This window comes from Mastomys coucha, unplaced genomic scaffold (genome assembly GCF_008632895.1).
Source record: "Mastomys coucha isolate ucsf_1 unplaced genomic scaffold, UCSF_Mcou_1 pScaffold14, whole genome shotgun sequence".
Classification (NCBI taxonomy): Eukaryota; Metazoa; Chordata; class Mammalia; order Rodentia; family Muridae; genus Mastomys; species Mastomys coucha.
Window position 1 is genome coordinate 27,382,555 of NW_022196896.1, and position 27,927 is coordinate 27,410,481.

The following is a 27,927-nucleotide window of genomic DNA, read 5'->3' on the forward strand; positions in this document are numbered from 1 at the left end:
ACTAATTGAGAAAATGCTCCACAGCTGGGTCTCATGGAGGCACTTCCCCAACTGAAACTCCCTTCTCTATGATAACTCCAGCCTGTGTCAAGCTGACATAAAACCAGCCAGTACAGTGGTTCCTCTGGAAGTTGGACATAGTACTACCAGAGGACCCAGCTATACCACTCCTGGGCATATACCCAGAAGATGCTCCAACATGTAGTAAGGACACATGCTCCACTATGTTCATAACAGTCTTATTTACAATACATAGAAACTGGAAAGAACCCAGATGTCCCTCAACAGAGGAATAGATACAGAAAATGTGGTACATTTATACACTACTCAGCTATTAAAAACAGTGAGTTTATGAAATTCTTAAGGAAATGGATGGATCTGGAGAATATCATCCTGAGTGAGTTAACCCAATCACAAAAGAAATATTTTTTAACTGTGATAAATGTTAAGAAGGCTGCACTGTGTGGAAACTCTTCCTACTGCACCTTATCTCACCCCGACTGCTCTGCTCAGCCCGTGCCCTTGTTACTGAGCAGAAGGTATAGCTTTCTGAGGCCGAAGCCCAGCAGCCAAAGAGCTGAAATTCTGATGTTCACTGAGAATCTACACAGGAACACTTACTTGTTAAAGGAATGGGTAGGCAAAGTTGACCCGTATTGTTGGCTCAGATTGAGGTCATTTTTGTTTCATAATAATTTCCAGGCAATATCAAATGTCCTTTACTGAACTATGGGTTTCTGAAAGTGGAAGTTGTTTTACTTTTCTGTTGTTATGGTTGACTTTGTCAAGTCTTATTGGCAGAAATTGGGTATGATGTCTAAAGTTGATGATCAACTTGACATACCTGAGTAGAGGGAATATCAACTGAAGAATTGTCCTGGTCAGATGTCCTGTTGCCATGTCTTTGAAACATTTCCTTACTTGTTAATTGGCATAGAAGGCCCAGCTTCCTGTGGGCAATGGCATCCCTAGGAAGGTGTGCCTGGACTATTTAAGAAAGATAGCTGAGGAAGCCGGGAGAGCAAGGGAAGAAGCAATGTTCTGCCACAGTTTCTCCTTCAGTTGCTACCTTCAGCCTACTGACTTGAGTTCCTACCTTTTCTTTCCTCAGTGGTAGACAATAACCAGGAAGGTTAAAAAAAAAAAAAAAAAACCAAACAAGAACATTTCACTCAATGTTACTTTCAGTCATGATGTTTATCACAGCTAGAGAAAATCAAGCTAGTATATTAGGTAAGGATTTTCAATCTGTAATCTTCTAGGCTTCTATAGAGTTAGACTAGAATATGGTGAAGGATTTGCTTTGTAGACCATGAGATCTTTCATGTTCTCTGAGAGCAGAAGTGACTAGCAATGCTTCCTCATGAGTTCCTTAGCACTCTCCTGAATGTCTGCTTAGCCAGCCCCCAAATGGGCAGATGGGTTCTAGTGACAAGCTGTGTCGTGTGCTATTTATTGTACCTAAGGAATTGGGGCTGAGATTTTTGCCCATGTTATTAACACTTTGCAGCTCTGTGACCACAGATAGATGGCCTAAGTTCTTTGAGCTTTCATTTCATCACCTGCTAGATATGGTTATTATTAGTATCAATCCAAACACATTTTTTTTCTTAGCTTATAATAAGCACTTAATAAAAACTCAGCATTGCTTAGTTTGTGTTTTGGTCACTTTCTCTCCGACTCACCTCCAAACTCCTAAAAATTGGAGAATTGATCACTGCCATAGGAATTCCAGGGTTGTTGTTGTATAAAGAATAGAAGGCTAAACATTTTGCTGGATCTCCTTTCGAATAGCCTTAGGGATTTAGAGAACAGGGTTCACCTGACCCCAGTGAGATGTCAGGCAGTTTCCCCAGCCCCACCTCTTTTTCTTCTTTCTTCACAAGTGTTTAGCATGGATATATGAGAACACAGCCTATCATTCAGGAAAGTAAAATTGGATGAGACACAGAATTCCTGTCAGATGTAAAAATTCTTGAGTGCCTTTGTAATAGCTAAAGGAGAGCGTCAGTCAGCTAGCTTATTTGCAGTTTTAAGAGGTACACCTAACCTATGGTCTCAAGATTTCAGTCAGAAGAAAGAACTGACTTAAAACTCACCCCCAAGGCTATGTCAGCCACTTTACACCCTCTGAACTTGGAACTTGAACTTGGTTCTAGAGAGGTTGTTACAGGTAGGCAATCACCAGAGGTTTGAGAGAGTGACTGTCTCTAGAAAAATCACCAGATAAAATTACTGCAGTGTCAGGAACCAAGGAATAGCTGAAGACCTTTCAAGAAACCTTACTGAGTTGGAAGGCAACCATCTCTAAGCACAGACAGATCCAAGTGTCTTAGTTTGGATCTATCATCAGGAGAAAATATCATGTCCTCACCTCTGACACCTGAACATTCATCTTCTTCATATAACATGCCTGGAGGGGATGACTGGGGTACTGCTGATAGATGTGGTTTTTGAATAGAACCCAGGACAGGAAGACTACTTTGGGACCTTCAGGAAGCACAGCAGGCCAGACAATTGCAGCTACTCTGGATGTTATAGAATGCATTCCTCACTTATCACATTAAAGAACACCAAGTCTAGGGGGTGGGTAGATGCTCAGTCAGTAAAATGTATGCTACACAAGATTATGAACCTGGGTTCAGTACACAAAACTCACATAAAAGCCAGGCATAGTAATACAATTTCATAATCCCAGTGCTGGAGAGTAGAAGGCAGGCAGATTCATAGAGTTCACAGTGAAGCCAATCTAACTAAATGAATAAGCTCCAGGCTGAGTGAGAGACCCTGGAGACTGATCCAAGAAAACCCTCAATTCTAAGCTCTGACACACACGTGGATGCATGCATGGGCATGCACACACACACACACACACACACACACACACACACAGAGCCTTGCAGAAGCTCCAATGGTATTTTTGAAACATCTAATAATGCCAAGGCTGAGTAATTGGTTCCAGATGTCTTTGGAATTAACTTGGAATGGAAGCTGTGAGCCTCAGCTTTTCCATGGGTGAGTCACATTGCTCCCTGAAGAAGACGACATTATCTCCTCCCAAACCCCCTTCATCGCTGTCATCAGTAAGTTAGTGATTCTCTGTGTCCCCAACAGCTCTTAGCAGTAACTGAGAAAATGCTTGTGAAAATGCTTTGAAAAAGTAAGACACTTGCAGCTGGGTCTCCTTGTGTGTGTGTGTTGTAGGGACTGGAACTGAAATAACAGGACACAACTTAATGAAGGCTCTTTCCCCAAGATAGCTGGCTTGTCAGAGTGGAGCCATGCTAGGTCAAACCAGGACAAAACAGACGTGCTGTGTTGATTTTATTAACTATGTATTTTTATCTTAAGTGTGAGTTTCTAAATATTTTATTAGAATATGATTTACTTTGAGTAAATTACTAAGGTTTATGGTCCCTCCTTAAATTTTCCCCTACTTTTTCAGCTTTGTCACAGCTCCATGTCTTAAACTTGTGGGGCTTGCTAATCTTCAGTATAGACCTTTTGTTTGGTATCAAATGTGGGGAGAAGCAGCCTGCTAGATGTTTGACCTTCTTCCTGTCCCTATGTTTGAAGGTATTAAACAAGCTTCTCACCAGCCTCATTTACACTTTAGGTTACACTTTAAGAGTTATCCAGATTCAAGTGTTCTTAGAGTGTCTAAATTTCCCCCAAAGAAACAACATTTAAGACTAATTTTCAACTTGCTCATATCTGAGCATTTAGCTGAGAGACAACGACATTGACAAAATAATGTTTTCTATATGCAATGCCTTCTGACTAGTAAGAGCCCCTCTGTTTTGGTCCCTCATCCTAAAACTTGGGGTGGGGCTTTCTACCTCCCTCTTCACCTAGGAGGAGACGGGACCAGCCAGGAGGCACAGGCCTCAGAAGCCAGATGGCAGCCAGTGCAGGATCCTTTCTACCTCCTTATTCACCTAGGAGGAGGTTCTACAGATCGACAGCCCTCTCTGCCCCTTCTCTGCAAGTGGAGAGCCTGTCTCCAGGGTTTGTTCTGACCCCAGGACTCAAGAGGGACAACTGATCCACAGCCCACTGCACACAGTTCTTACCTGAGGAGAGCTGGTCTCCCAGAAGTGCTGATACAGGCTTACAGACACACAGGAGGAACAAGCTCCAGCCATAGACAGCAAGAACATCTAACACCAGAGATCAACAGATGGCGAAAGGCAAATGCAAGAACCTTACCAACAGAAACCAAGACTACATGGCTTGATCAAAACCTAGTACCCCCACCACACCAAGTCCTAGATATCCCAAAACACCAGAAAAGCAAGATTTGGATCTAAAATCAAATCTCATGATGATGATAGAGGAATTTAAGAAGACCATGAATACCTCCCTTAAAGAAATACAGGTAAACACAGGTAATCAGGTTCAAGCCCTTAAAGAGGAAACACAAAAATCCCTTAAAGACTTACAGGAAAGCACAACCAAACAGGTGAAGTAACTGAACAAAACCATCCAGGACCTAAAAATGAAAGTAGGAACAGTTAACAAAGAGAGACAACTCTGGAGATAGAAATTCTAAGAAAGAAGTCAGGAAACATAGATGCAAGCATCACCAACAGAATACAAGAGATAGAAGAGAAAATCTCAGTTGCAGAAGATACCATAGAAAACATTGACACAACAGTCAAAGAAAACACAAAATGCAAGAAGCTCCTAACCCAAAACATCCAGGAAATACAGAACACAATGAGAAGGCCAAATGTAAGGATAATAGGTATAGAAGAGAGTTAAGACCTCCAACTTAAAGGGCCAGTAAATATCTTCAACAAAATTATAGAAGAAAACTTCCCTAACCTAAAGAAATAGATGCCCATGAACATACAAGAAGCCTACAGAACTACAAATAGACTGGACTAGAAAAGAATTCCCCCCCACCACCTAATAGTCAAAATACCAAATGCACAAAACAAAGAAAGAATATTAAAAGCAGTGAAGGGAAAAGGTCAGGTAACATATAAAGGCAGGCCAGAATTACACCAGACTTCTCACCAGAGAAATCCACAAATCCAGCCCTTCAAAGGGTAATAAATGGAAAACTTCAACACAAGGAGGGAAACTACATCCTAGAAAAAGCAAAAAAGTAATTTTCCAACAAAAATTAAAAGAACACATGAACAGATTTCCAACTCTAACAACAAAAATAACAGGAAGCAACATTTACCTTTCTTTAATATCTATTAATATCAGTGGACTCAGTTCCCCAATAAAAAGACATAGACTATCAGACTGAGTACATAAACAGGACCCAACATTTTGTTGCATACAGGAAACCCACCTGAGTGACAAAGACAGACACTACCTCAGAATAAAAGGATGGAAAACAATTCTCCAAGCCAATGGTGCCAAGAAAAAAGCTGGAGTAGCCATTCTAATACCGAATAAAATTGACTTTCACCCTAAATTGATCAAAAAAGATAAAGAGGGACACTTCATATTCATCAAAGGTATGATCTACCAAGAGAAACTTTCAATCCTGAACCTCTATGCTCCAAATCAAAGGACATCTACATTCATACAAGAAACCTACTAAAGCTCAAAGCACACATTGCACTGTACACAATAATAGTGGGAGATTTCAACACCCCACTCTCTGCAATGGACAGATCATGGAAACAGAAACTAAACAGAGACACAGTGAGACTAACAGAAGTTATGAAACAAATGGATTTAACAGATATCTATAGAACTTTTTATCCTAAAACAAAAGGATATACCTTCTTCTTAGCACCTCATGGTACCTTCTCCAAAACTGACCATATAATTGGTCACAAATCAGGTCTCAACAGATACAAGAAGATTGAAATAATTCCTTGCATCCTATCAGATCACCATGGACTAAGGCTCCTCAATAACAACATAAACAATATAATGCCCACATACACGTGGAAGCTTAACAGTACTCTACTCAATGATAACTTGGTCAAGGAAGAAATAAAGATATTAACTTTCTAGAGTTTAATGAAAATGAAGACACAACATACCCAAATTTATGGGACACAATGAAAGCAGTCCTAAGAGGAAAACTGATAATTTAAGTGCCTCCAAAAAGAAACTGGAGAGAGCATATTCCAGCAATTTGACAGCACATCTGAAAACTCTAGAACAAAAACAAGCAAATTCACCCAAGAGGAGTCTAAGGCAGGAAGTAATCAAACAAAGAGCTGAAATAAATCAAATAGAAACAAACAGAACTATACAAAGAATCAACCAAGCCAGGAGCTGGTTCTTTGAGAAAAACAACAAAATAGATAAACCATTAGCCAGACTAACCAGAGGGCACAGAGACAGTATCCTAATTAACAAGATCAGAAATGAGAAGGGAGGCATAACAACAGACACTGAGGAAATCCAAAATATCATGAGATCCTACTACAAAAGCCTATACTCAACAAAACTTGAAAACCTGGATGAAATGGACAATTTCCTAGACAGATACCAGGTACCAAAGTTAAATCAAGATCAGATCAACGATCTAAACAGTCCCATATCTGCTAAGGAAATAGAAACAGTCATTAACAGTCTCGCAACCAAAAAAAGCCCAGGACCAGATGGGTTTAGTGCAGAGTTTTATCAGACCTTCAAAAAAGACCTAATACCAATACTCCTCAAACTATTCCACAAAATTGAAACAGAAGGTACTCTACCCAATTCATTCTATGAAGCCACAATTACTCTTATACCTAAACCACACAAAGACTTAACAAAGAAAGAAAACTTCAGACCAATTTCCCTTATGAATATCGATGCAAAAATACTCACTAAAATTCTTGCAAACCGAATCCAAGAACACATCACAACAATCATCCATCATGATCAAGTAGGTTTCATCCCAGGGATGCAGGGATGGTTCAATATTTGGAAATCCATCAACGTAATTCACTATATAAACAAACTCAAAAAAAAAAAAACCCATATGATCATCTCATTAGATGCTGAGAAAGCATTTGACAAAATCCAACATCCCTTCATGATAAAAGTCTTGGAAAGATAAGGAATTCAAGGCCCATACTTAAACATAGTAAAAGCAATATACAGCAAACCCGTAGCTAACATCAAACTAAATGAAGAGAAACTTGAAGCAATCCCACTAAAATCAGGGACTAAACAAGGTTGCCCACTTTCTCCCTACCTGTTTAATATTGTACTTGAAGTCCTAGCCAGTGCAATTAGACAACAAAAGGAGATCAAAGGGATACAAATTGGATAGGAAAAAGTCAAGTTATCACTATTTGCTCTTGATATGATAGTGTACTTAAGTCACCCCAAAGCTTCCACCAGAGAGCTCCTAAACCTAATAAACAACTTCAACAAAGTAGCTAGATATAAAATTAACTCAAACAAATCAGTGGCCTTCCTCTATACAAAGGATAAACAGGCTTAGAAAGAAATTAGGGAAACAACACCCTTCACAACAGTCACAAATCATATAAAATACCTTGGTGTGACTCTAACTAAGAAAGTAAAAGACGTGTTTGACAAAAGCTTCAAGTTTCTGAAGAAGGAAATTGAAGAAGATCTCAGAAGATGGAAAGATCTCCCATGCTCATGGATTGGCAGGGTTAATATAGTAAAAATAGCCATCTTGCTGAAAGCAATCTACAGATTCAATGCAATCCCCATCAAAATTCCAATTCAATTCTTCACAGACTTAGAAAGAGCAATTTGCAAAATTGTCTGGAAAAACAAAAAGCCCAGGACAGCCAAAACTATTCTCAACAATAAAGGAACCTCTAGTGGAATCACCATCCCTGACCTTAATCTGTACTACAGAGCAATTGTGATAAAAACTGCATGGTATATTGGTACAGTGACAGGCATGTAGATCAATGGAATAGAATTGAAGACCCAGAAATGAACCCACAAACCTATGGCTACTTGATCTTTGACAAAGGAGCTAAAACCATCCAGTGGAAAAAAGACAGCATTTTCAACAAATGGTGCTGGGTCAACTGACAGCATGTAGAAAAAGGCAAATTGATCCATTCTTATCTCCTTGTACAAAGCTCAAGTCCAAGTTGATCAAGGACCTCCACATAAAACGAGATACACTGAAACTAATAGAAAAGAAAGTGGGGAAGAGCCTGGAGCCTATAGGCACAGGGGAAATTTTTCTGAACAGAACACCAATAGCTTATGCTCTAAGATCAAGAATCGACAAATGGGACTTCATACAATTGCAAAGCAATTGTAAGGCAAAAGACACTGTCAATAGGACAAAACCGCAACCAACAAATTGGGAAAAGATCTTTACCAACCCTATATCTGATAGAGGGCTAATATCCAATATATACAAAGAATTCAAGAAGTTAGACTCCACAGAACCAAATAACTCTATTAAAATGGGGTACAGAGCTAAACAAAGAATTCTCAACTGATGAATATTGAATGGCTGAGAAGCACCTAAAGAAATGTTCAACATCCTTAGTCATCAGGGAAATGCAAATCAAAATAACCCTTAGATTCTACCTCACACCAGTCAGAATGGCTAAGATCAAAAATTCAGGTGACAGCAGATGCTGGCAAGGTTGTAGAGAAAGAGGAATACTCCTTCATTGCTGGTGGGATTACAAGCTGGTACAACCACTCTGGAAATCAGTTTGGCGGTTCCTCTGGAAATTGGACATAGTGCTACCAGAGGACCCAGCTATACCACTCCTGGGCATATACCCAGAAGATGCTCCAACATGTAATAAGGACACATGCTCCACTATGTTTATAGCAGCCTTATTTATAATAGCCAGAAACTGGAAACAACCCAAATGTCCCTCAACAGAGGAATAGATATGGAAAATGTGGTACATCTACACAATGGAGTACTATGAAATTCTTGAGGAAATGGATGGACCTGGAGAATATCACCCTGAGTGAGGTAACCCAATCACAAAAGAACACAGATGGTATGCACTCTCTGATAAGTGAATATTAGCTAGAAGATTGGAATACACATAGTACAAACCACAAACCATAAGAATCTCAAGAAGGAAGACCAAAGTGAGGATACTTAGTTCCTTCTTAAAAAGGGGCACAAAATACTCATGGAAGGAGTTGTAGAGGCTAACTATGGAGCAGAGACTAAAGGAAGGACTATTCAGAGCCTGCTCCATCTGGGAATCCTTCCCATATTCAATCATCAAATCTAGACACTATTGTGGATGCCAAGTGCTGGATGACAGGAGCCTGAGATAGGTGTCTCCTGAAAGGCTCTGACAGTACCCAACTAATACAGGAGTAGAGGTGCTCAGCTATCCATTGGACTGAGTACAGGGTCCCCAATGAAGGAGCTAAGAAAAAAAAAAAGGAAAGGACCCAAGGAGCTGAAGGGTTTGCGGCCCCTTAAGAGGAACAACAATATGAACTAACTAGTGCCCTCAGAGGTCCCAGGGACTAAACCACTAAGCAAAGAACACACATGGGGGGGACTCATGGCTCCAGCAGCATATTATAGCAGAGGATGGCCAAGCCGGTCATCAATGGGAGGAGAGGACCTTGGCCCTGTGAAGGTTCTATGCCCCAGTGTAGGGGAATGCCAGGGCCAGTAAGCAGGAGGGCGTGGGATGATGAGCAGGGGGAGGTGAGAAGGAACCGGGTATTGTTTATTTTTTGTTTATTTTACTTTATTTTTTTCTTATTTTATTTTTCATTTATTTTTTTATTATTTGGAGTGGAGCCTGGGAAAGGAGATATTGTAAATAAGAAAACATCTAATAAAAAAAAAACTTGGGGTGGGAACAGCTGGTCTGCACATAGTTCTGTGGATACGATTATGGTGTGTTATGGGGTTTGTGTGTCTGGAGTCCCCTGATTGTTGTTCTTACAACCTTTGATCAACAATAGGAAGAGGCCTTTAAGCCAGCTATCTAAGAACAGCAGAGCCTTCTATCCCAATATAATTTTGGAGTTATGGTCTGTCACAGTTATCATTTTTACAGTTTTCCAAGTAGAAAATGTTGATAATTTTATCAAAGGTTTCTGTGTTTATAGAGTTCCTTCTGACCTGTTATTCCAGTGCTTTACCTCCTTGGCTTATTTATTCTTAAGAAAGAAGTCCTTGTGCACATCAGCAAGTGTAAACCTGTGGTCACCACCCCTGACTTACAGGTGAGAGACTGCATGATAGGATTTCAACTACCTCCTATGGGATGGGGCTTTGAGAAGGCTGCTGGAATTTAAGGTGGCCACCTGACTTCAGAGTTCATCACTCAATCTCTTCTGTCTCTGGGACTCTCCCAAGATCAGGTTTGTCCTTGTGGCAGCCAGAGAGGCCCAATGTCTTTTGTAGTTTCCACTTGAAAAATTGGGACTCCAAACAGTAAAACAATGGGACCCCAAGCTTAAGTTTTGTTTTGGGCTGAAGTGAAATCCAGGAATAAATACACAGTGCCTCCCTGCTTGTCTTTCTCTCTGAAGCACCGGGGTCCTGACAGCAAAGGCTCACGTGCACATTTACAGCTCAGAAAAAAAGAGGCAAGAAATGGATTTTCTTCACAGATCTTAAGGGGGCGGATTGTGAAGTCTCGCTAATGCTGCTATGAGGGAAGGTGAGCTGTCAGAGGAATCATTGAGTAAGGGTGTCGACCTATGTCCCAGTGTACACCGAGCATGTGCACTAGAATAGCAACTCTGCTGGCTCTAGAAGCGCTGGCCACGTTTACTTTATGAATCAGTATGTGGTGCTTTTGTATTTAACTCATTCAGCTCATCCTGGCAGCTACAGAAACCACACTTCTGTAGACTTCTGCTGTTGGAGCCTCCACCTCTGAGCAAGGCCAGCTTGAATTCTGGTAGCTCGATTCCTAGCATGCCTTGGCTATGACCTGCTCCCAGCCGGTCACTTCCATCCATGTGTCAGATCAAGATGCATGAGAGTTTACATCATTTTAATAAATATTAATAATCATCTTAATCTCAGTAAACCTTTCACATGAGACCTTCAAATCACTGCCTGATCACTTGACACCCCTCAGAGAGGCGCAGTCACCGTGCAAGGCTGTGAGAATTTCCCTGGCCTTTTGGACCTTCCTTGGCAGGATCTGTGTGGCAGATATCTGAGGAAAGCAGGCAGGTGCCTTAGTCAAGTGGGTGGATTTCTTGCATGGATAATCCCACTCTCGTTTTGAAATAGTGTCCTCCTGGATCCACTTCTAATTTATTTGCCATCTGTCTGCCATTGTTTTTGAAGTCAGATTTTTAAAATAGTAGTGATAATACCAGAAGCCAGTGTCTATTGAATGCTTGTTTTATGCCAATGAACTTCAGGGTGATGTTGCTCTCTCTCTCTCCCACTCCACGTAAAGGCATTGCTCTTATCCTCTGCCTCACAGGAGATGAACCAGTGTGAAGGAGGCTGCTTGTCTGAGGGCATATCACCACAAGTGGGATGGTCCTATTCATGTCCATACTGGTTTGTTTGCATCTGATTTAATGTCGAGTGTATAGATTTACCAATATCACTTTGTCAGAAGCAAAATTGTTTGGATAAAATTGTATAGTTAGAAGAAAATCAGGTCGTGGGACTATGAGAAAAAGGAGCGGAGAGAGATTATTTTTAAATGTTGAGCAAGTGGGGAGCCTATAAAGTGAATCTGAGAATCCCTTCTCATCCATCGGATGAGACTGAATAGGCTTCTCACTCATGACTCATTAGAGCTAGAACCTTATTTTACACATGAGGAATTCAAGGAACAGAGAAGGAAGTAACTTGTCCGAGGTTATCATAATCATAAACATTTTCATTATTTCCTCAGAGATTTGTTACCTCTTATTTCTTTGTGACATATTTGGGGATATACAGACCAAATCTTAAAACAAAATAAAGCATCTTACTATGGTTCATTTCTCTATGTGAAGAGCACAGCTCAGTGGTGCTCAGCGCACAGTCCGTCCTAACAGATGGAAACCTCAGAACACTGGCAATTTAGCACAATGACATCAGCATGATTATTCTCCAGAATCATCCCAACTGTCTGGCTGCCAGAGCCAGAATGGGAGTGTACCATTCTTGGGAGTAGGACTCTTCCATTCCACTTAGATGCTGTGTCTATGGCTCCTGTGTCTCTGGACTCAGTAGAGGGTAGCATCTAGCCATTTATATACTGCATCATTTATTGGACCATGACCTGCCCATGGGTGTTCACTGATGAAGACCTCATGTTCTCATCATGGCCTTAAGTGCCTCCAACTCACACCTCTACATGCTTGTTGATTAGATGATGGATGAATGAATGTAAGAATCCATCCATCGTTCTCATCAGTGAAGCAACGTAAAGCAAGGCTCACCATGAACGGCAATGTGAACTTGATAAACATGATTTCTACTCCATGTTGCTATTATCGGTTCAGGTGCCAAACTGACTCAAGTCTAGGCTGATTGTGTGGGGACATTTGTGTACTTTTCCAGAGCCAGATGCTTCTTCCTGGATTTATCAACCAGGAAAGAGCCAATAATTGTGAAGCCTCCCTGCACTTCTGATATTCTAAAAAAAACAAAACAAAAACAAAAACAAAAACAAAAAAACAGTGGCATGAGGCAGCAGAAAGACAGACCAGAAGTTCTTTTAAATAGCATTGGTAAGGTTTTGATATGTTTTGATATGTTTTGATATGCCTGTGTCTTCCCATGAACATAAACTTTTTATTCATGATATTGTTTGAAAGCCCTAGCCACAGTGGAAGTTCTAGCAAATGGCTTCTTTCATTTTCCTCAGTCAACATTGATTATTGTACTACCCAGCAAAGAGACAAACATGCAAAAGGCACCATATTCCCTGATCTCATGACACACAGTGGCATTGCACAGCTGGGCTATGAAAACTGGCTCTCAAGTCACATAACCAGCACACAACTCCATTCTGGCTTTACTAGCTGTGTGACAGCGAATCCATGTCTGTAACTTCTCAGATTCTTGTGCCATCAAATGTGAAGTCTGGGAAATGGCAGTAACCTTCATAATCCTAAGATCTTGGGTGGTTAGATGAGATCATACAAATACCCAGTAGAAAATGTGATAAGCATCAAAAAAGGTTATCTGCTGAGCAGTGTAACCTTACATTTCTGTTATAATTGTTTTTATAAAATAATGTGAGCAAAAACTTGGTCGATAGCGATGGGGGCAGTGAAGTGAAGATACTGGAAATGACTTTTAAAGGAAAAGGTGGAGGTGGATGGAATTTGGGAAGAAATCAGATACTGGGACCAATGCCAAAGATGATCCCATATTTTGGCATGAGGGACTAGGTAAAGAGATGAAGACGGATAAATGGGTATGTAGAATTTGGGGCTCTAAAAAGGACATTTTGCAAGGGAGCTCATTTGTATGAAAAGTCTGCCACACAGAAGAGGAGGATATTAAAGTTACAGAGAGCATCCACAAAACTATTTTGTGTGAAAACCAATCTAGCGAATCTGGTTTTTTTGTACTGTTGTTGCTAAAGGTGATAATGCCAAAGAGAACAGATGAACCTTCTAGAACACCAGCTTTGGATTTATTAAAATAAATGACCCAATTTGATGAGTGAAACACCTGCTTCTAAAGTTCAGTACAACTCAGAGGCTGTTTTGGGGTTTTGCTTTTTGATGACATTACACCAGGGTCTTAAAACCTCCGTGAGGGTATGTGGAATGAAGTTTGGCCTGTAAAGCAATACAAGCCCAGCATGCACTGATGATGCTACGTCAAAGCAAAGCCAAGTAAAGACACTATCTACATTTACCTACTCTGATCCCAATTGGCAGCAAACAGCAAGAGAATCTTCCTGCCGTAGTGGTCACGATTTTCCAGCACTCCGGGGAATCCATCGATCAAAGCCCTCTTTATCCCAGGATCATCTGCCTTAAAGTTTTTGAACATGTCCAGGTTTAGCTGGCGGTACTGAAAGTACTGGGCCAGGAGTCTGAAGGCATCGGCTTGGTGAAACTTCCTGGCTCGGAGAAATCGCAGGATGAAGGCATCATCTGTACGTAAAAACCCAATATCTGGCCTGGTGATGATCATGTCTCTGACTTGCTGAATGTCCTGATGTAAAACATCTGGGTTTTCATTCAGTTCCAGGCGAGCTTTCTCTATAGTGTCTGGACTGAGCCCAGCCTGCAAATGCGTCATCTTGGCCAAATCTCCTTCCAAAGCGCTTAAGCTCTGAGGTTTGGGAAGAACAGAAACTGGTCCCATTCACATGGAAGTGTGCTGAGTCTGTGGCCCATTCGACGTCTCCCCTATAAGACTGCTCCCCAAACAGGCAGGTACAGAGGCTTCTTTCTGTCCTTGGAAAACAGCAGGACATTCAGGCCTTATGTGGTGGTGGCCATCCAAAAGAGGAGGGAAACTGAAGCCATTGCTTACTGAAAAACAGATGCACACAAGAGAAACAAGAGAGAGATGAGGCAGAGAATATCCAGGCAAATTCATTGAAGCCTAGATAGAAGAGTTCATTGAAGTGTGGGTCTGATGAGCATATATATACCTTTTAACTAAGCACATATTATCCTTTAGATAGGACATTTGGCCTTATTATTAACAACTTGAATAGTTAATATACAAACATTTGAAATACATTCACAAAATTATTAGTTACAGTGACTCCTTAAGATAATGGTCTGTAGTCATATTAACGATAGAGTGATATTTTATTAATGAATGGTTTTGTTGTTGATGATGCTAAAACATGCTTATGTGGCTGATCGTGGGCCTAGATACAACAGTGATACTATGGCTGCTATACAATTGATTGTTTCCCATTAGCCTCATTTCTCAAACAAGTATCCCAGACATAAATCTTCCCCTCACATCTTTTAAAGGCAGCCATTCACAGCTTGAGAATACTAAAGTTCACCCTAATCTAACCCTAAGGTGCTTAATTAATAGAAAGAGTACTGCTATGGGCTGGGTTACACCAGACAAGTTCAGGGCTGGAAGCTTGACCTTCAGGAAGGACATTCTGAGCCATGAGAAAGGTCTGCAGGCTCATGTGGAATTCGTTGTTTTGATTTCTTCCACTCCTGCTAAGAAACCACAGGCACCCAAGGCTCTCAATCTGCTCTCTACCTCACCCATATGGGCTTCTAAATCTGTCCATTTTCTATCGCTTTTCTATTGTCCTGAGTACTGAAAATAATAGAGTTTTGATTATCATCTTATTTCTCCTTGTAAATGATAAGCAAAAGAAGAAAATCACCTGCATTCTTTTGAGTCTTTCTTTGTGTACTTCCTCCAATTTATCCCTACACTCACCATGCTCTTAGACATCCTGATCAACATCTTTGCACCAACAAACCAAAGAGGGAGATATCATTTTTGTAGAAACATAGGCACTAATGACACAAGCTTAAGTCATCTGAGAGGAAGAACATCAACTGAGAAATTCCGTTCATAAGCTGAAGCTATAGGCAAGTCTATTCAGAGTTTTCTAATAATTGATGTAGGAGGGCCTAGTTCATTGTGGGTGGTGTCACATTTAGGCTGATAGTCCTAGGTGCTATAAGAAAGCAGACCGAGCAAAGAAAGCCAGTAAGTAGCAGCCTTCCATGGACTCTACATCAGCTCCTGCCTCTAGGTTCACACCTTCTTTGAGTTAATGCTTTCTTTGAGCTCCTGCCTTGGTTTTCCTCAATGGACTGTGTGTGCTTCAGGATATGTAAGGCAAATAAAAACTTTCTTCCCCAAGTGGCTTTTGTCCATTGTGTTTCATCAATAGTAACCCTGGCTAAGATCAACACAAATGATGATGATGATGAAACAAACATAAACTGTGAGGGTAACAAGCAGTCCAGATAGCATTGAATGGCATTCATGTTGCTACATCCAAAAGTCAATTTTCAGTTTCCAGTTTAGGTGATATCCATTAGTATTGGACACTGACCTTCTCCTCCTTAGACTATCTTCTCCTTCCCTCATTCGTTTCTCTGTCCACAGGCCCTGGCCATCCCTGTCCCCTGCTTCTTGTTTTTCCCTGCTCATTCTTCTCGCTCTGTGCAAGCCGATGCCAGAATTTTCAGGATCCTGTTCCATGATCTGTCTACCTGCGTGCAAATAGCTCCAGTCCCTAGCTTTCTTCTGATTTCCTGGCTCCTCATTCAGTCGCCCACTGAGCATCTTCCTGCAGATAACCTACAGATATTACAAATACATTATGTTCAAAACTGAACTATTCATAGCTCTCTATCCTGAATTTGATCCTCCAGCTTTATCTCTTAGTGAATGACAACTCCCATGAAAGTTCACATTTAGAGCTCTGGAAGACATCTTTTATTATCCCCTCTCCTTCGCCATCCACTAGCAGGCAGTCACATTTTTACTAGATCTCTTCCCATCTTTCCAGATCCATAGTTGCTGACATAACTGAGACCATCACCCACTCCAGTGTTTAGACTGAAAACAGGCTTTTTACCATGGCTTTTGTTGCCAATTTATTTTCTACATTCCCATTACTCTCTGTATTACAATTGAAATAAACTCATATCACATTGTGATTAACATCCATTATTAGCTTCCAACTCTTCATTCTTTAGAACTCAATCTGAAAGTCACTCTCCCCAGGAAACCCTCCACAACCTTCAGAAATCAGAAATCAGATGATACACACACCTTTAACCACACCATGTCTTATTAGCATCTTCCCTTCGCCCTTGTATTCAGAATCCCCTATAAAAGGAGGGTGTCTATTATTGATCTGTGAATACTCGGTATATGCAACATAAAGAAGGTCAACTCTGTGAGCAAAGAAGTTCATTGTGACCACTGACATTTTCTCAGTGCTTAGGACAGTATATATAATGTAGCAGATCCTACCAGTTATAAAAGCATCAATGAAAACAGCAGTCAAAATGCTGGCTTTACAAGTCAGTGGTTCTCCCATATCTGGGGCAGGCTAGTTTTTCTTAAAGCCTTGCAGCTAACCTTTAATTCTCTCCCTTATCTATAAAGAATCCTCTCCCCACCCCCCAGAGAATTTCCTCTAGGCACACTGTATTTCAGATCCCTGTCTCACTGAAGAATTCTGGGTAATGTTCACAGTTCCAAGCCAAGGAGCACAGCAGTAAGAGCACAATGCATAGCAACAGCTTGTTCCCTGAAGAAGATTTAAAGCTGCTTTGGAGCAAGCTTCTTACCTCACAGTCCAAGCAATGCAACAATGTTTCCCAGAGAAATTACCGTGGGTTCAAGGGGAGAATTGAGGTTGCATATTTCATGCCCTGCCACCACACATAGCTATGCCTCCCATCTATAATATCTGAGATAAATTTGCTCCAGTTTACATCTTTATTCTGTGATCACCACGAGTAGAAGCTTCTGGTGAGAACACTCCAGGCAGGGTCACTCGATCTCATGCTTAATATGAAAGATAATATATATTTCATTAAAGGTAAATCCTTCATACTGGAATCTTGAACCAACTGCTATTTAAATAACACCAATCAATGCTAGTTAAAGCACAAGAAAAGCTGTATGAAGAATGTTTATCACAATGTGGCATTTTCAATCAACCACAGGCTTGTGTTCTCACTTGACTTTTCTGAATTATGAATAGGTTACTTGATGTCCTGCTCACAAGTGAAAGTGGTTTGCTTTCCTGACAGTATTCACAATAATGACAATAGCTATAATTCATTATTTATTATTGCTGTATTTATTATGCCCTGGACACTCACATAGTCTCTTTATATACTACAGTACATTTTAGAATGACTAGACAAAATGAGTAGAATCTGAGATGCAAAAAAATTAAATGTCTTGCCAAGAGGTAGAGACGGGATGATAGTCCAAATAATTTCTCTGGGCTACGTTCTTCACTTGTGTGCTGGTTTGCCTCTGTTGGGTAGCAGAGGTTTAAGTATTTGCTACTTGACATTCCTCTCAAGGCTGCAGATTCCCATTCTCCTTCCCTCATATCTCTTCCCTACTAACCCTTCTGCAGGCCCAAATCTGCCTCTGAGTTGCCAGACCTTCTTAGACAGCCTTAGACAGTGCTCTATCTCTATTCTTTTTTTAACAATGGGAAATGGCTGGAGCTACTTAGGATTCAGTTGACTGTGCCTTTTCAGCTATCACTAATGGTTTGTTCTTTTTAATATTTTCCTTTGCCCATATAACAGATCAAAGACCCTTGTCGTTCCAAGGCCATTGTCTTGGAAAGATGCATCCTTTACCATGCCTCAGAGAGGGCCAAGCATGACCTTAACAGTGAAGTCTGATCACCAAGCGGAGAGGGCGCTTTAGGCAGGTGCAGAAAGCAGCTCTCCCTGGTGCTGCAGGGTCCCTCATGGCTTCTTATTCTGAAAGAGGAGTATCTCTTGGGAGGCCAAGCTAGAATGCTTGTGCTTATATCCCACAAAATTTCCTAATAAACTAGATATTTGGGTTGTTGTATTTTTGTATAAATGAGAAAAGGAAGTCTCTACTGCTAGGAGTTTAAATTCCTGACATCCATAGAGTCCAGATAAGCATTTCATCTCAAGTAAGAAAACTAAATAAATCTGTGAACATTTTGCTCATACACAATTCATTCCTAAGGAAGTGGTTTATAAATGCATAGCAAAATTTTTATCTATTTGAAGAGTAATAAAAAAGCTCCTTAGTAACAAAATACCCACAGAAGGAGTTGCAGAGACTAACTATGGAGCAGAGACTGAAGGAAGGACAATCCAGCCTGATATAGCTATCTCCTGAGAGGCTCTGACAAGTGCCTGACTAATACAGATGTAGAGGCTCACAGCCATCCATTGAACTGAGTACAAGGTCCCCAATGAAGGAGTTAGAGAAAGGACCAAAGGAGCTGAAGGGTCTGCAGCCCCTTAGGAGGAACAACAATATGAACTAACTAGTACCCTCAGAGCTCCCAGGGACTCAGCCATCAACCAAAGAGTACACATGGTGGGACTGATTGCTCTGGCAGAATGTGTATAGTAGAGGATTGCAAAGTCGGTCATCAATGGGAGGAGAGGCCCTTGGCCCTGTGAAGGTTCTGTGCCCCAGTGTAGGGGAATGCCAGGGCCAATAAGTGGGAGAGGGTGGGGTAGCAAGCAGGGGGAGGGGGGAAGGCCACAAGGTTTTGTTCTTGTTGTTTTGGGTTCTTTTTTTTTCTTTTTTTTTAGGAGGGGAAACTGGGAAAGGAGAAATCATATGACATGTAAATAAAGAAAATATCTAATAAAAAAGAAATATGTACATATAGGTATATATTTATAACCACAAACAGACATATTTTCACATATTTCACATTCATGTGTACATATAAATATATATGATGTAAGATTTAAAAAAAGCTCCTTAGTGAAGCAGAGATTTTCCAGTCTGACCTATTTCAGGTCCTTTACACTAATTATTCCCATGTATTTTATTATCATCTTCATATTAATACCTGGAAGAGGTCAGAACAATCATAGCAATGTCCTCCCTAAGACATATGTAACCGTTCAAAGCATTTTACATCAATTATCATTTTTTTTTTGTTACAATGATCCTTTGATGTGTCAAAGAAAGATAATTTCCTGGGAAACACTAAGGTAAAATCATGTGGAATGAGACAACTGAAGATGTTTATGAAATGAAAAAGAATCTATCTGCCATTAGCTGTGGTATTCTTGTTAATATCATAATTATGTTGTCTCCTGATAAATAAAAGATGCACACTAGCTTCCGGGCTGGCTTAAAGTCAAATAATGAGGTAGCGGTGGCATGGGAAAAGACAAATACTTGTGACTGCTTGTTATGTGCCAAGGGCCTTAACATTATACTATCTAATTTCCAGCCAATCTCTAAAGTCAATTTATTAATTATTAGGTGAAAGAAGAGACTGAGAGCTTAGATCAAAATGTGGATATATATACATATATATACATATACATATATATATATATATACACACACACACACACACATATAACAAGCCTTCATACCACAAATTAACTATGCATGTTTTGTTCATGGCTATCCATTAACTCTGAGGAGTTGCCATCTTTAACAAGACATTCTTGGTAGCTGCATCCTAACACACACTCATTCACACACATGCACACACACACACAACTTGAGATACAAAAACAAAAAACTTGAGGCCAACTTGGGATACAAAATTACACATACACATGCACACACACACATGCATGCACATTCTCATGCACTCACTCATTCACACACACTCATGTTTACTCACTCCCACACTTACTCACACACTCATCAAACACTCACACAACTCACTCACTCACACAATCACAAACTCACCCACACACTTACACACTCACTCATCAAACACTCACACAACCCACTCACTCACACAATCACAAAATCACCCACACACTTACACACTCACTCATCAAACACTCACACAACTCACTCACTCACACAATCACAAAATCACCCACACACTTACACACTCACTCATTCACATACACTTACTTATTCACATACTCACATTTAATTGCTCACACACTCACATACTTACACTTACATACTCATTTATTAACACACACTCACATTTACTTACACACTCACTCATACATCAAACATGAAATGTGGAGACAGAAGGGAATATTGTCATGATCAGACAGATAATGTTTATAAAACCTCACTAGGCATAGTGACTAAATTTGAAATCACAAGATCCAGGAGACTGAAGCAAAAGGATTATGAATCTGAGGTCAACTTGGGATACAAAATTAGACCCTGTCTCAAAAAGAGTAACAGCAGAACCTGAAAAAACTTTAATATTCTTTAAGGTATATAGACACAAATTACTAATGAATAAAGCTTCAGAGTAGTGTGACTTCAGTGTGTTCTTAGTAATGAATAGAATTTCACATGTATATTACTATAAATATGAAATTAGAAAATCATGTTCATTTTGTGAGCTTTCTTCTTTTTACAAAAGAAAGAAAAAATGAATCTTTATGAACCCTACCTATTAAAGTTTAATCAACTCCTTCATCCACTAGGACAAAAGAAAATTTTTACAAGTTTTAAACATATTAAGTTTAAAACTCAATTCCAAATATGTAAATTGCACATATATTCACCAAGGGATGCCAAAGAGATTTTTAATTTGTTTGCCTTGATTGTTGCCTTGATTGCCTTGATTGTATCTTTTAGTTGTTTATTGTTATTTTGTGGGTTTTTTTAGAAGGGGTTTTGTTATGTAGCTCAGATGGCCTTTGGTTCACAATCCTCCTGCCTCAGCTTCTTGATTGTTCACACTATAGGCATGCATTACCACATTCAGTGCAAGGAATTTTTATACCAAGTAAAGTCAAAGTAGATGATACTGGACCATTTAGACAATGTTTACAATCACACTGAACAAAGCTTTGTCCTCTGGGTGATTCTATCTGACATCTTTCCAGAATGCTAACATGTTCTCTTATGGCTAGCAGAACCCACACTTCAAGCCCAGGGGTTGTTAATTACACATTCAGAATGTGTCAGTTTTTGAAATGGTTCTTTGCAGCTATTGGGTTTTCATGGGAGTGGTATGGTTTGTAGGACTTCTTCCTTTATTCAGACAAAGGGACCAAAGCCCTGAGTTTGCCTATGTTGCTGCATGCACTGACTTTCATCAAATATTTGCCAACTTTCAGATAGGAATTCTCCATACCAGGGGTGGGGAGAGTTTGGAAGGACAGAGGGGAGACCTTTAATCATCAGAAAGTATAGCGTGATCAGAATTTAGTCCTGGCTCACTGTCAACATTCCATCACCTTTAGCTCAGCCCTAACCCAGGGCTTACTCCTGCCCCATAAATATTCATGGTGTAGATTCCCTTGGATCCTTTTAAAATAGCAAGCAAACACAGTCATGTGCCTCCATTCGCTCCCGCTCTTGAGAAAGGTTAAAAGTACCCTGGAAGGAGTTCCATCAACACTGAGAACCTTCTTACCCAAAATAGATTCCAGATTAAAATGGAAATAGACCAGGCCCTCAGGTACATTGGAGCAATTTGGCAAACAGTTGACTCCTGAGTTCTAGAACACTCTTTTGTCATCTTTCATGGATTTAGTTTGCTGTGTGACAATGCAAAAGAAGGCTAGGCGATCTGGAAGACAGCAGAGTTTCCTTCTACCTCTACACTGTTTAGGGTGGGAGAAGGTTTCACTAGGGTACTTTTGCTTTCTAATCTTGTAGAAAAACAGTGCATCGGGGAGAGGGTTATACACATGTTGAAAAATTAGACTGAAATGTCCTCATAGGATGTTGCTCTGTTGCCAGAAGAAGCCCAAAGCAGTTGGCAGTCCATATTCAAAGTGGATCAGTCCTGTTTGGTATGCATATCTCTCAGAGAGGAAGAGAGGAGGTAGAAATGCTTGACTATTTTGTCTCAAAAGAAAAATATATTTCTCCAAATATACTCCATGATTTGAGAAAAAATAATCTAGAGGTGTACAAAGGATGAGGCTCCCCAAATTGGGATTAAGTTGCCCCTTTTACTCTGCTTTTCCAGGACATCTAAGTAACTGGGGCTCTTCTCATGGATGTCGTTGGGACAACAATGAGCCCAGCAAGGATCAAAAAAAGAGAAAACTGTCAGGTGAAAGTGGAATAGAGAAAGTTGCTCTGGAGTTGCAGGAGAAGAAAGAAGAGCCCTGACAACTTTCCCCTCAACTGACCTTGAACTACCTCAGAAGTTGGAATGGTTTGTCTTTCATTGCAGTTAATGGCAATTACTAATTACACCTGGTGGTATAAAATTTAAGTAAGACGATAACTGCTGTCATTCCTTCTTCAGAGGAGGTCTAACCATTATGTTAAGTGAAATAAGACAGATACAGGAAAACAAATACTATGGTTTCCCTCATATATAAGAAACAAAACACATTGATTTGGCAGAAGAGAACAGGAAGAGGCTGCAAAGGAAAGGAAGAATGGAGAAAAAGTGAGACAAGTACTAGAACATTGCTGGACTTGAACAACAAGCTCCATTATTCCAGAGTCAACTACCACTTACCATGACTATTTATCTTAAAACCAGCAGAAAGGTAGGAAGATTCTTAACACAAGGAACTGACAATTAACCTGATTTGGTCATTGCACATGATACACATTCATTGAAAGATCACACTGTGTCCCACATACAAGTGTAACTTTTATATATCAATCAAGAATTTCACCAAAAGTAGCCCATTAATCAGAAGCAGTCTCCTAACTTCATGGGTTATTAGAAGTACAGACTACTGAGATGCACACCTGACTCCCTGAATAAACAATAAAACCAGACCTGAGAAGCAATGACCTCAAATTGCTGGGATGGATGACCTGCCCCAAAGCAAATTTCACAATGTCTCTGGACAGCAGTACCACAGTAATAGAAAAATAAGCATGTCACCAGCATATCTGTTCACATGGGCAATGGCTCTCATGGCAGCTTACTATATCACCCTATAAATCACATCCTGGTATGCTTGCATACTATCTAGCATCTAAAAAGAAGGAAAGGGGGAAGAAAGAAAGGATGGGAGAAAGAAAAGATGAAAGGCAAAATTGGGGAGAAGGAGGAGGGATGGGGAGGGAAAGAGGAGGAGGGAAAGAGGGAGGGAAAGAAGAGAGGGAGAGGGAAATAAGGAGGAGAAATAAAGAGAATGAAAAAAAGGAAGTGTGAAAAAACGTCAGCTAATTCCATTTTAAGAAGTTTGCTTATAAAGCCTGTAACTTGAGCCCCTCCATTTTCCCTTGCCCCACCACTTTGTTCCTGTTTCTCCCAAATCTATAAAATTCAGAACATCAAGTAGCCTATGCACACATAACCTGTGACACACATAAAGGTGTGGATGTTTACATAATACCATTTGAACAGTAATAGAATCTGAATTGAGGCAACGTTATTTTAAGCAACAGAAATGGGCAAGGGATAGCCGGTTATCTGGGTGATATCTAAGTATCAGATTCAGCTGTTAGTGCCCAGGCCACAGAGTACATCACCCTGAAACATTCTTCCTTGCCCAGAAGTCAAGCTGATCAAAAGCCCCTGGGAAACTAGCCTACTACAAAGGGAGTTTTCCATGTGTCCTGACATAGAGCAAGTCTATAGAAAATAAACCACACAGGGTGACCTGATGGAGAAAACTGAGAGAAGGTGGGAGAATAATGAACTTATATCTGAATATATAAATGTTCTTTATGGGGCAGACAGTGTCTGACCAGCTGGTTTATACATCCAGGTGAACCAAACTTCCTTTAAGCCAAGAAAAACTTGGATTAGAAATTGAGTCCACTTCTCTCTAAAGAGATAAGGCACTTGCGCTAATGAGGGTCTCAGACTTGTGGTCATTCACATTGTGGGCCCTCCCTTAAAGCTTAATTCCATGGAAACCTGGATGAGTGATAATTATTTAAACAATGACTATTTGGGAAAGGGTCTAAGAAGGAAGGACCAGCTCTCCGGATGACCCTAGGGGGTTTTCTGGGTTAGTATGCCCATACAAGCACCATGCTTTTTATCTCTGTACTGCTTGTCACATGCTCTGTCTGAGTTACAGTGTCACAAGAGCAGAGAAGATCAAAGCCAGCCAGAGTCCATTTTTGAAAGGTGGTTCTGCAGCAACAGAGTTTGTGAAGTCAGAGGCAGATTTCTCAGAGATAATAGGGTGTTTCTTTTATCAAACCCAAAGATGTAAGCAGACACAATCAGTTCTAGCATACAAGATTTCATCTTTTAGGAAGAAGACATCCCAGCTATACACTCAGATTCTAAAATTCTTTACCCTATAAGCACATCCACAAAAAGGGCACTGTGCTGAAAAAAATGTTTCTTTTTGCCTTTAAATCCATTTTTAAATAAGAAGGTTTTGTTATTATCAATATGAAAGATAAACAGCCCTAACTAAGAAATGTGTGAAAGCCACAACAGTAACACTCTATAAAAATTAATAAGCTTGGCATATTTCAGACAGGGAGGAGAAGCATTCCTTCTGAGACAGGTGTTTGTAAATCTCCCTGAAGCAGCTCACCAGCCTCAGGAAATTGCATTAAGCACAGGAAGACAGTGTCTGTGGAAGCTCTGCATTCTGGGCCTGTGTTTCTGGTGAAGCAGCTCAAATTGGCCACATGGACACATTTTCCAGCCTCCTGGTCTGGACCATTGTTTCCACACAGATAAGGGAGTTTTCAAAAAATCTTTCCCAGTGTCCTGAGAGTCCCTGGTTGTTGTGCATATTATCAGTCTAAGGACAGTAGGTAGGTGACTAAATGCAGTACACTTTGCCAAATATTTTCATGCTTTAAGCTTAAAAAAGGAGTAAAATTTAAAGACAAATAGAACTGAGACTAAGTTCATATAATTAGTAACAGTACGTAAACTTTTGTCATGATGTGACTAGTTCTCATTCATAAAGATTATTGAGCATGGATTTTTGCACAAAGCTTCTTCCAGAACATATCTGTTTGTGAGTCTCTTGTCTTTTGGGTGGTGCCCCTAAAGGTAAGCAAGAGCAAAACTAGCTTCAGTGTCCCTTCTCCAAGAGACAGATTAAATACACAGGGTACTGTTGAGTGGGGCTTTCTGTGCTGTGGTTTAAATGTTCTTGGAACCAGTGACCTGACAACATTTCCACTTAGATACCACACATTTACATTAAGATCCTGATTTTATGTTTACAAAAACAATAAAAAATATACAAAACAAACCAGCAGCAAAAGAAACTACAATACTTTGCAGTTCGGTAAAATCAATTCGAAGAGCCCCTTTCAGCACACTTCTTTATGACAGGTGCAAGCACTTGTTTGCTGTACTTTGTTAGCTCTTATAAAGCAAATGATCTTGGTTAAATCAAATCGGTGCCATGACCTAGGACTGGGCCATCAGGTCCAGATTAATGGGCTATTTGAAAGATGTTCCAACTCCCCATCAGCTTTGATAGAAAATGATAGCACAGTAAAGCAGAGCTAGGCAAACCACAGTTACATAAAATGCCTTTTCAATTTCTGCACTCTATTACCCTTTACTATTTATAGGAAAATGGTGTTATCGCCTGATTACTGAGAAAGCACACAAAAATCTCGTCTTCCAAATCTGAGCCAGTCCTTGACTAGTAATGAACAAAGCCAGGCCATCTGCTCTGAATATCATTACCACTTTGGCCATTTGGGCAAGGGTTATATCTGTTCTTCTTCCAGGAGAGGTTTAAGATTGGGTAATTGAAGTAAGTAAACAAGAAAAGGAGACGTTTGAGCAAATAGAATTTTCTAGGGAAAGCCTTATTTGTTAGGTTCTTACGACCATCATTTTAATTTTCATTTTGGCCACAGAGTTAACCTTTGGGGTTCTCATTATATAGAATAGTTCAATAAAAACTTAATTTCAGAGTTTCTACGGTAAATGCTTAGGAAGAAAAACAGCCATGTGGGTGCTGTGAGTCACCCATCATCCCCCACCCTGCTTCCTGGTGACTCTCCATTGGAAAACCAGAATATCGGGGCTGAGCTAACATTTCTTCCTGGAATCACACTATGCCTCAGGCCATGTTAATTTCCTGAACTAAACAGTCTCTAATCTGCTAAAAGGCAGCTGGCTAACTGCTGGTGTCTGGCAAGTCCCCATCTGTCCCTTTGCTGGGGTCTCTTCCTGCTGCCTCCACTTCCCCTTCCTCTAGAGCAGGCGTCTCTCTTTGTTTTCAGGGGATCTCTCCACCTGAACTTTCCCTTCTATGCCTGAGAACTTGAGCTCTTTCCTCTCTCCCTTGCCGACCTCAGGCTTTGTCTAAGTGACAAGACACAGTTGTGTGGACTGTAGTTACCGCGCCGGTGCTGGTGGAGATGATGACGGCGATGGTGGAGATGGGGTGCTGATGGCTGGGGAGCGCAGGCTGTGCGGCGTGGCAAGAGGATGGACCGCGGAGGCGGTGAAGAGTGTGGGGTGCAGAAGGGATGGAGTGCAGTGGGATTGCAGATGGGAGCTGTCCACGCGCCGAAGTGCTGAAACGCCGCAGCCATGGCACCGCTAGAGCGGGGACGGGCGGGGAGGCTCTGCAAACACAGAAGGAAGAAAAAGGCAACAAATACCTTCACACCGCAGCCCAGGCTTGCTTTGAGAATGTGTTTCTGCAGGTGTCCTCGCGGCTGAACTGGGTGGGTGAGATCCCCTATCCTGGCAGTTGGAGCTCAGATTTCTCTAGAAAGCTGTGAATGAGAGCCCGGGCTGCACGGGGCTGTGATTTGGGTAGGAGGCGTGTGCGCCAGAGATTCTGTCCTTCTATACCAAGCCTGGCTTTCCCCTGGGTCCTAAATGCCTCCGCAGGTTGATCTCACCCATTCGGGCAATACAGTACTAAGGACTGTTGTAATCTTTTAACAACTGGGACAAAAAGTACTGGAAACAACCACTCTCCACATTTAAAGCAGACTCTTTTAGGCAGATTATTTGAAGTTCCAGGTCCCGTGTATATAAACCAGACAAATGGTAAAGCGCCATATGCCTATGGAAAAACAATTATTTTTATTAGCAAATGACGTTCAGAAAATGGGCTGTTAGAAAAGACTCAAATTAAGGCTCCATCTTGCCAAAATCAAAACAGATAAGTTAAATCCAGCAATGAAAATTAAAAGATTTAACAAACAAGTAGATGTGTATTATAATGATCATAATGATCTCGGGATATGAAACATTTTCTAAGCAGAATAATAAAAGAAATAGCAGGAAAGAGGTCAACAAATTTTGAATGCATAAAATATTTCTTAATCTCAAAGATTGTGCACATAAATTATCATTTGAAAAAAATCACAACAAATAATGTGTTTTATACATAGCTATTTCATAATAAAAAGAAAATGCTGAAGAGCCAATGAACATTATAAAAGTCAGCCTCACCACTAAAATGCAATGCATAATTTAATAAATCACCAAAGACATGCTAAAAAAAGAAAGACAGATAGAGAAACAGAGAAAGAAAGAAAGGTAAAGGAGCAACGGTTTGGGATAAAAA

General features: G+C 40.4%; 1 protein-coding gene across 2 annotated transcripts in view; it reads right to left on the minus strand.

Moving 5' to 3' along the window:
- Positions 1 to 27,213, minus strand: part of Clvs1 (clavesin 1) — a 199,775-nt gene extending 172,562 nt beyond the window's left edge. Inside the window, exons 1-2 of one of the 2 annotated variants that reach the window (XM_031366664.1) lie at positions 27,008 to 27,213; positions 13,743 to 14,367 (exon numbers count right to left, since the gene is read on the minus strand). In XM_031366664.1, the coding sequence (XP_031222524.1) occupies positions 13,743 to 14,197 (455 nt within the window). In that variant the 5' untranslated portion in view covers positions 14,198 to 14,367; positions 27,008 to 27,213. Of the gene's footprint in view, positions 1 to 13,742; positions 14,368 to 26,742 lie in introns of both variants that reach the window. The other variant, XM_031366665.1, reaches the window with a different exon arrangement.
- Positions 27,214 to 27,927: the final 714 nt, after the last annotated feature.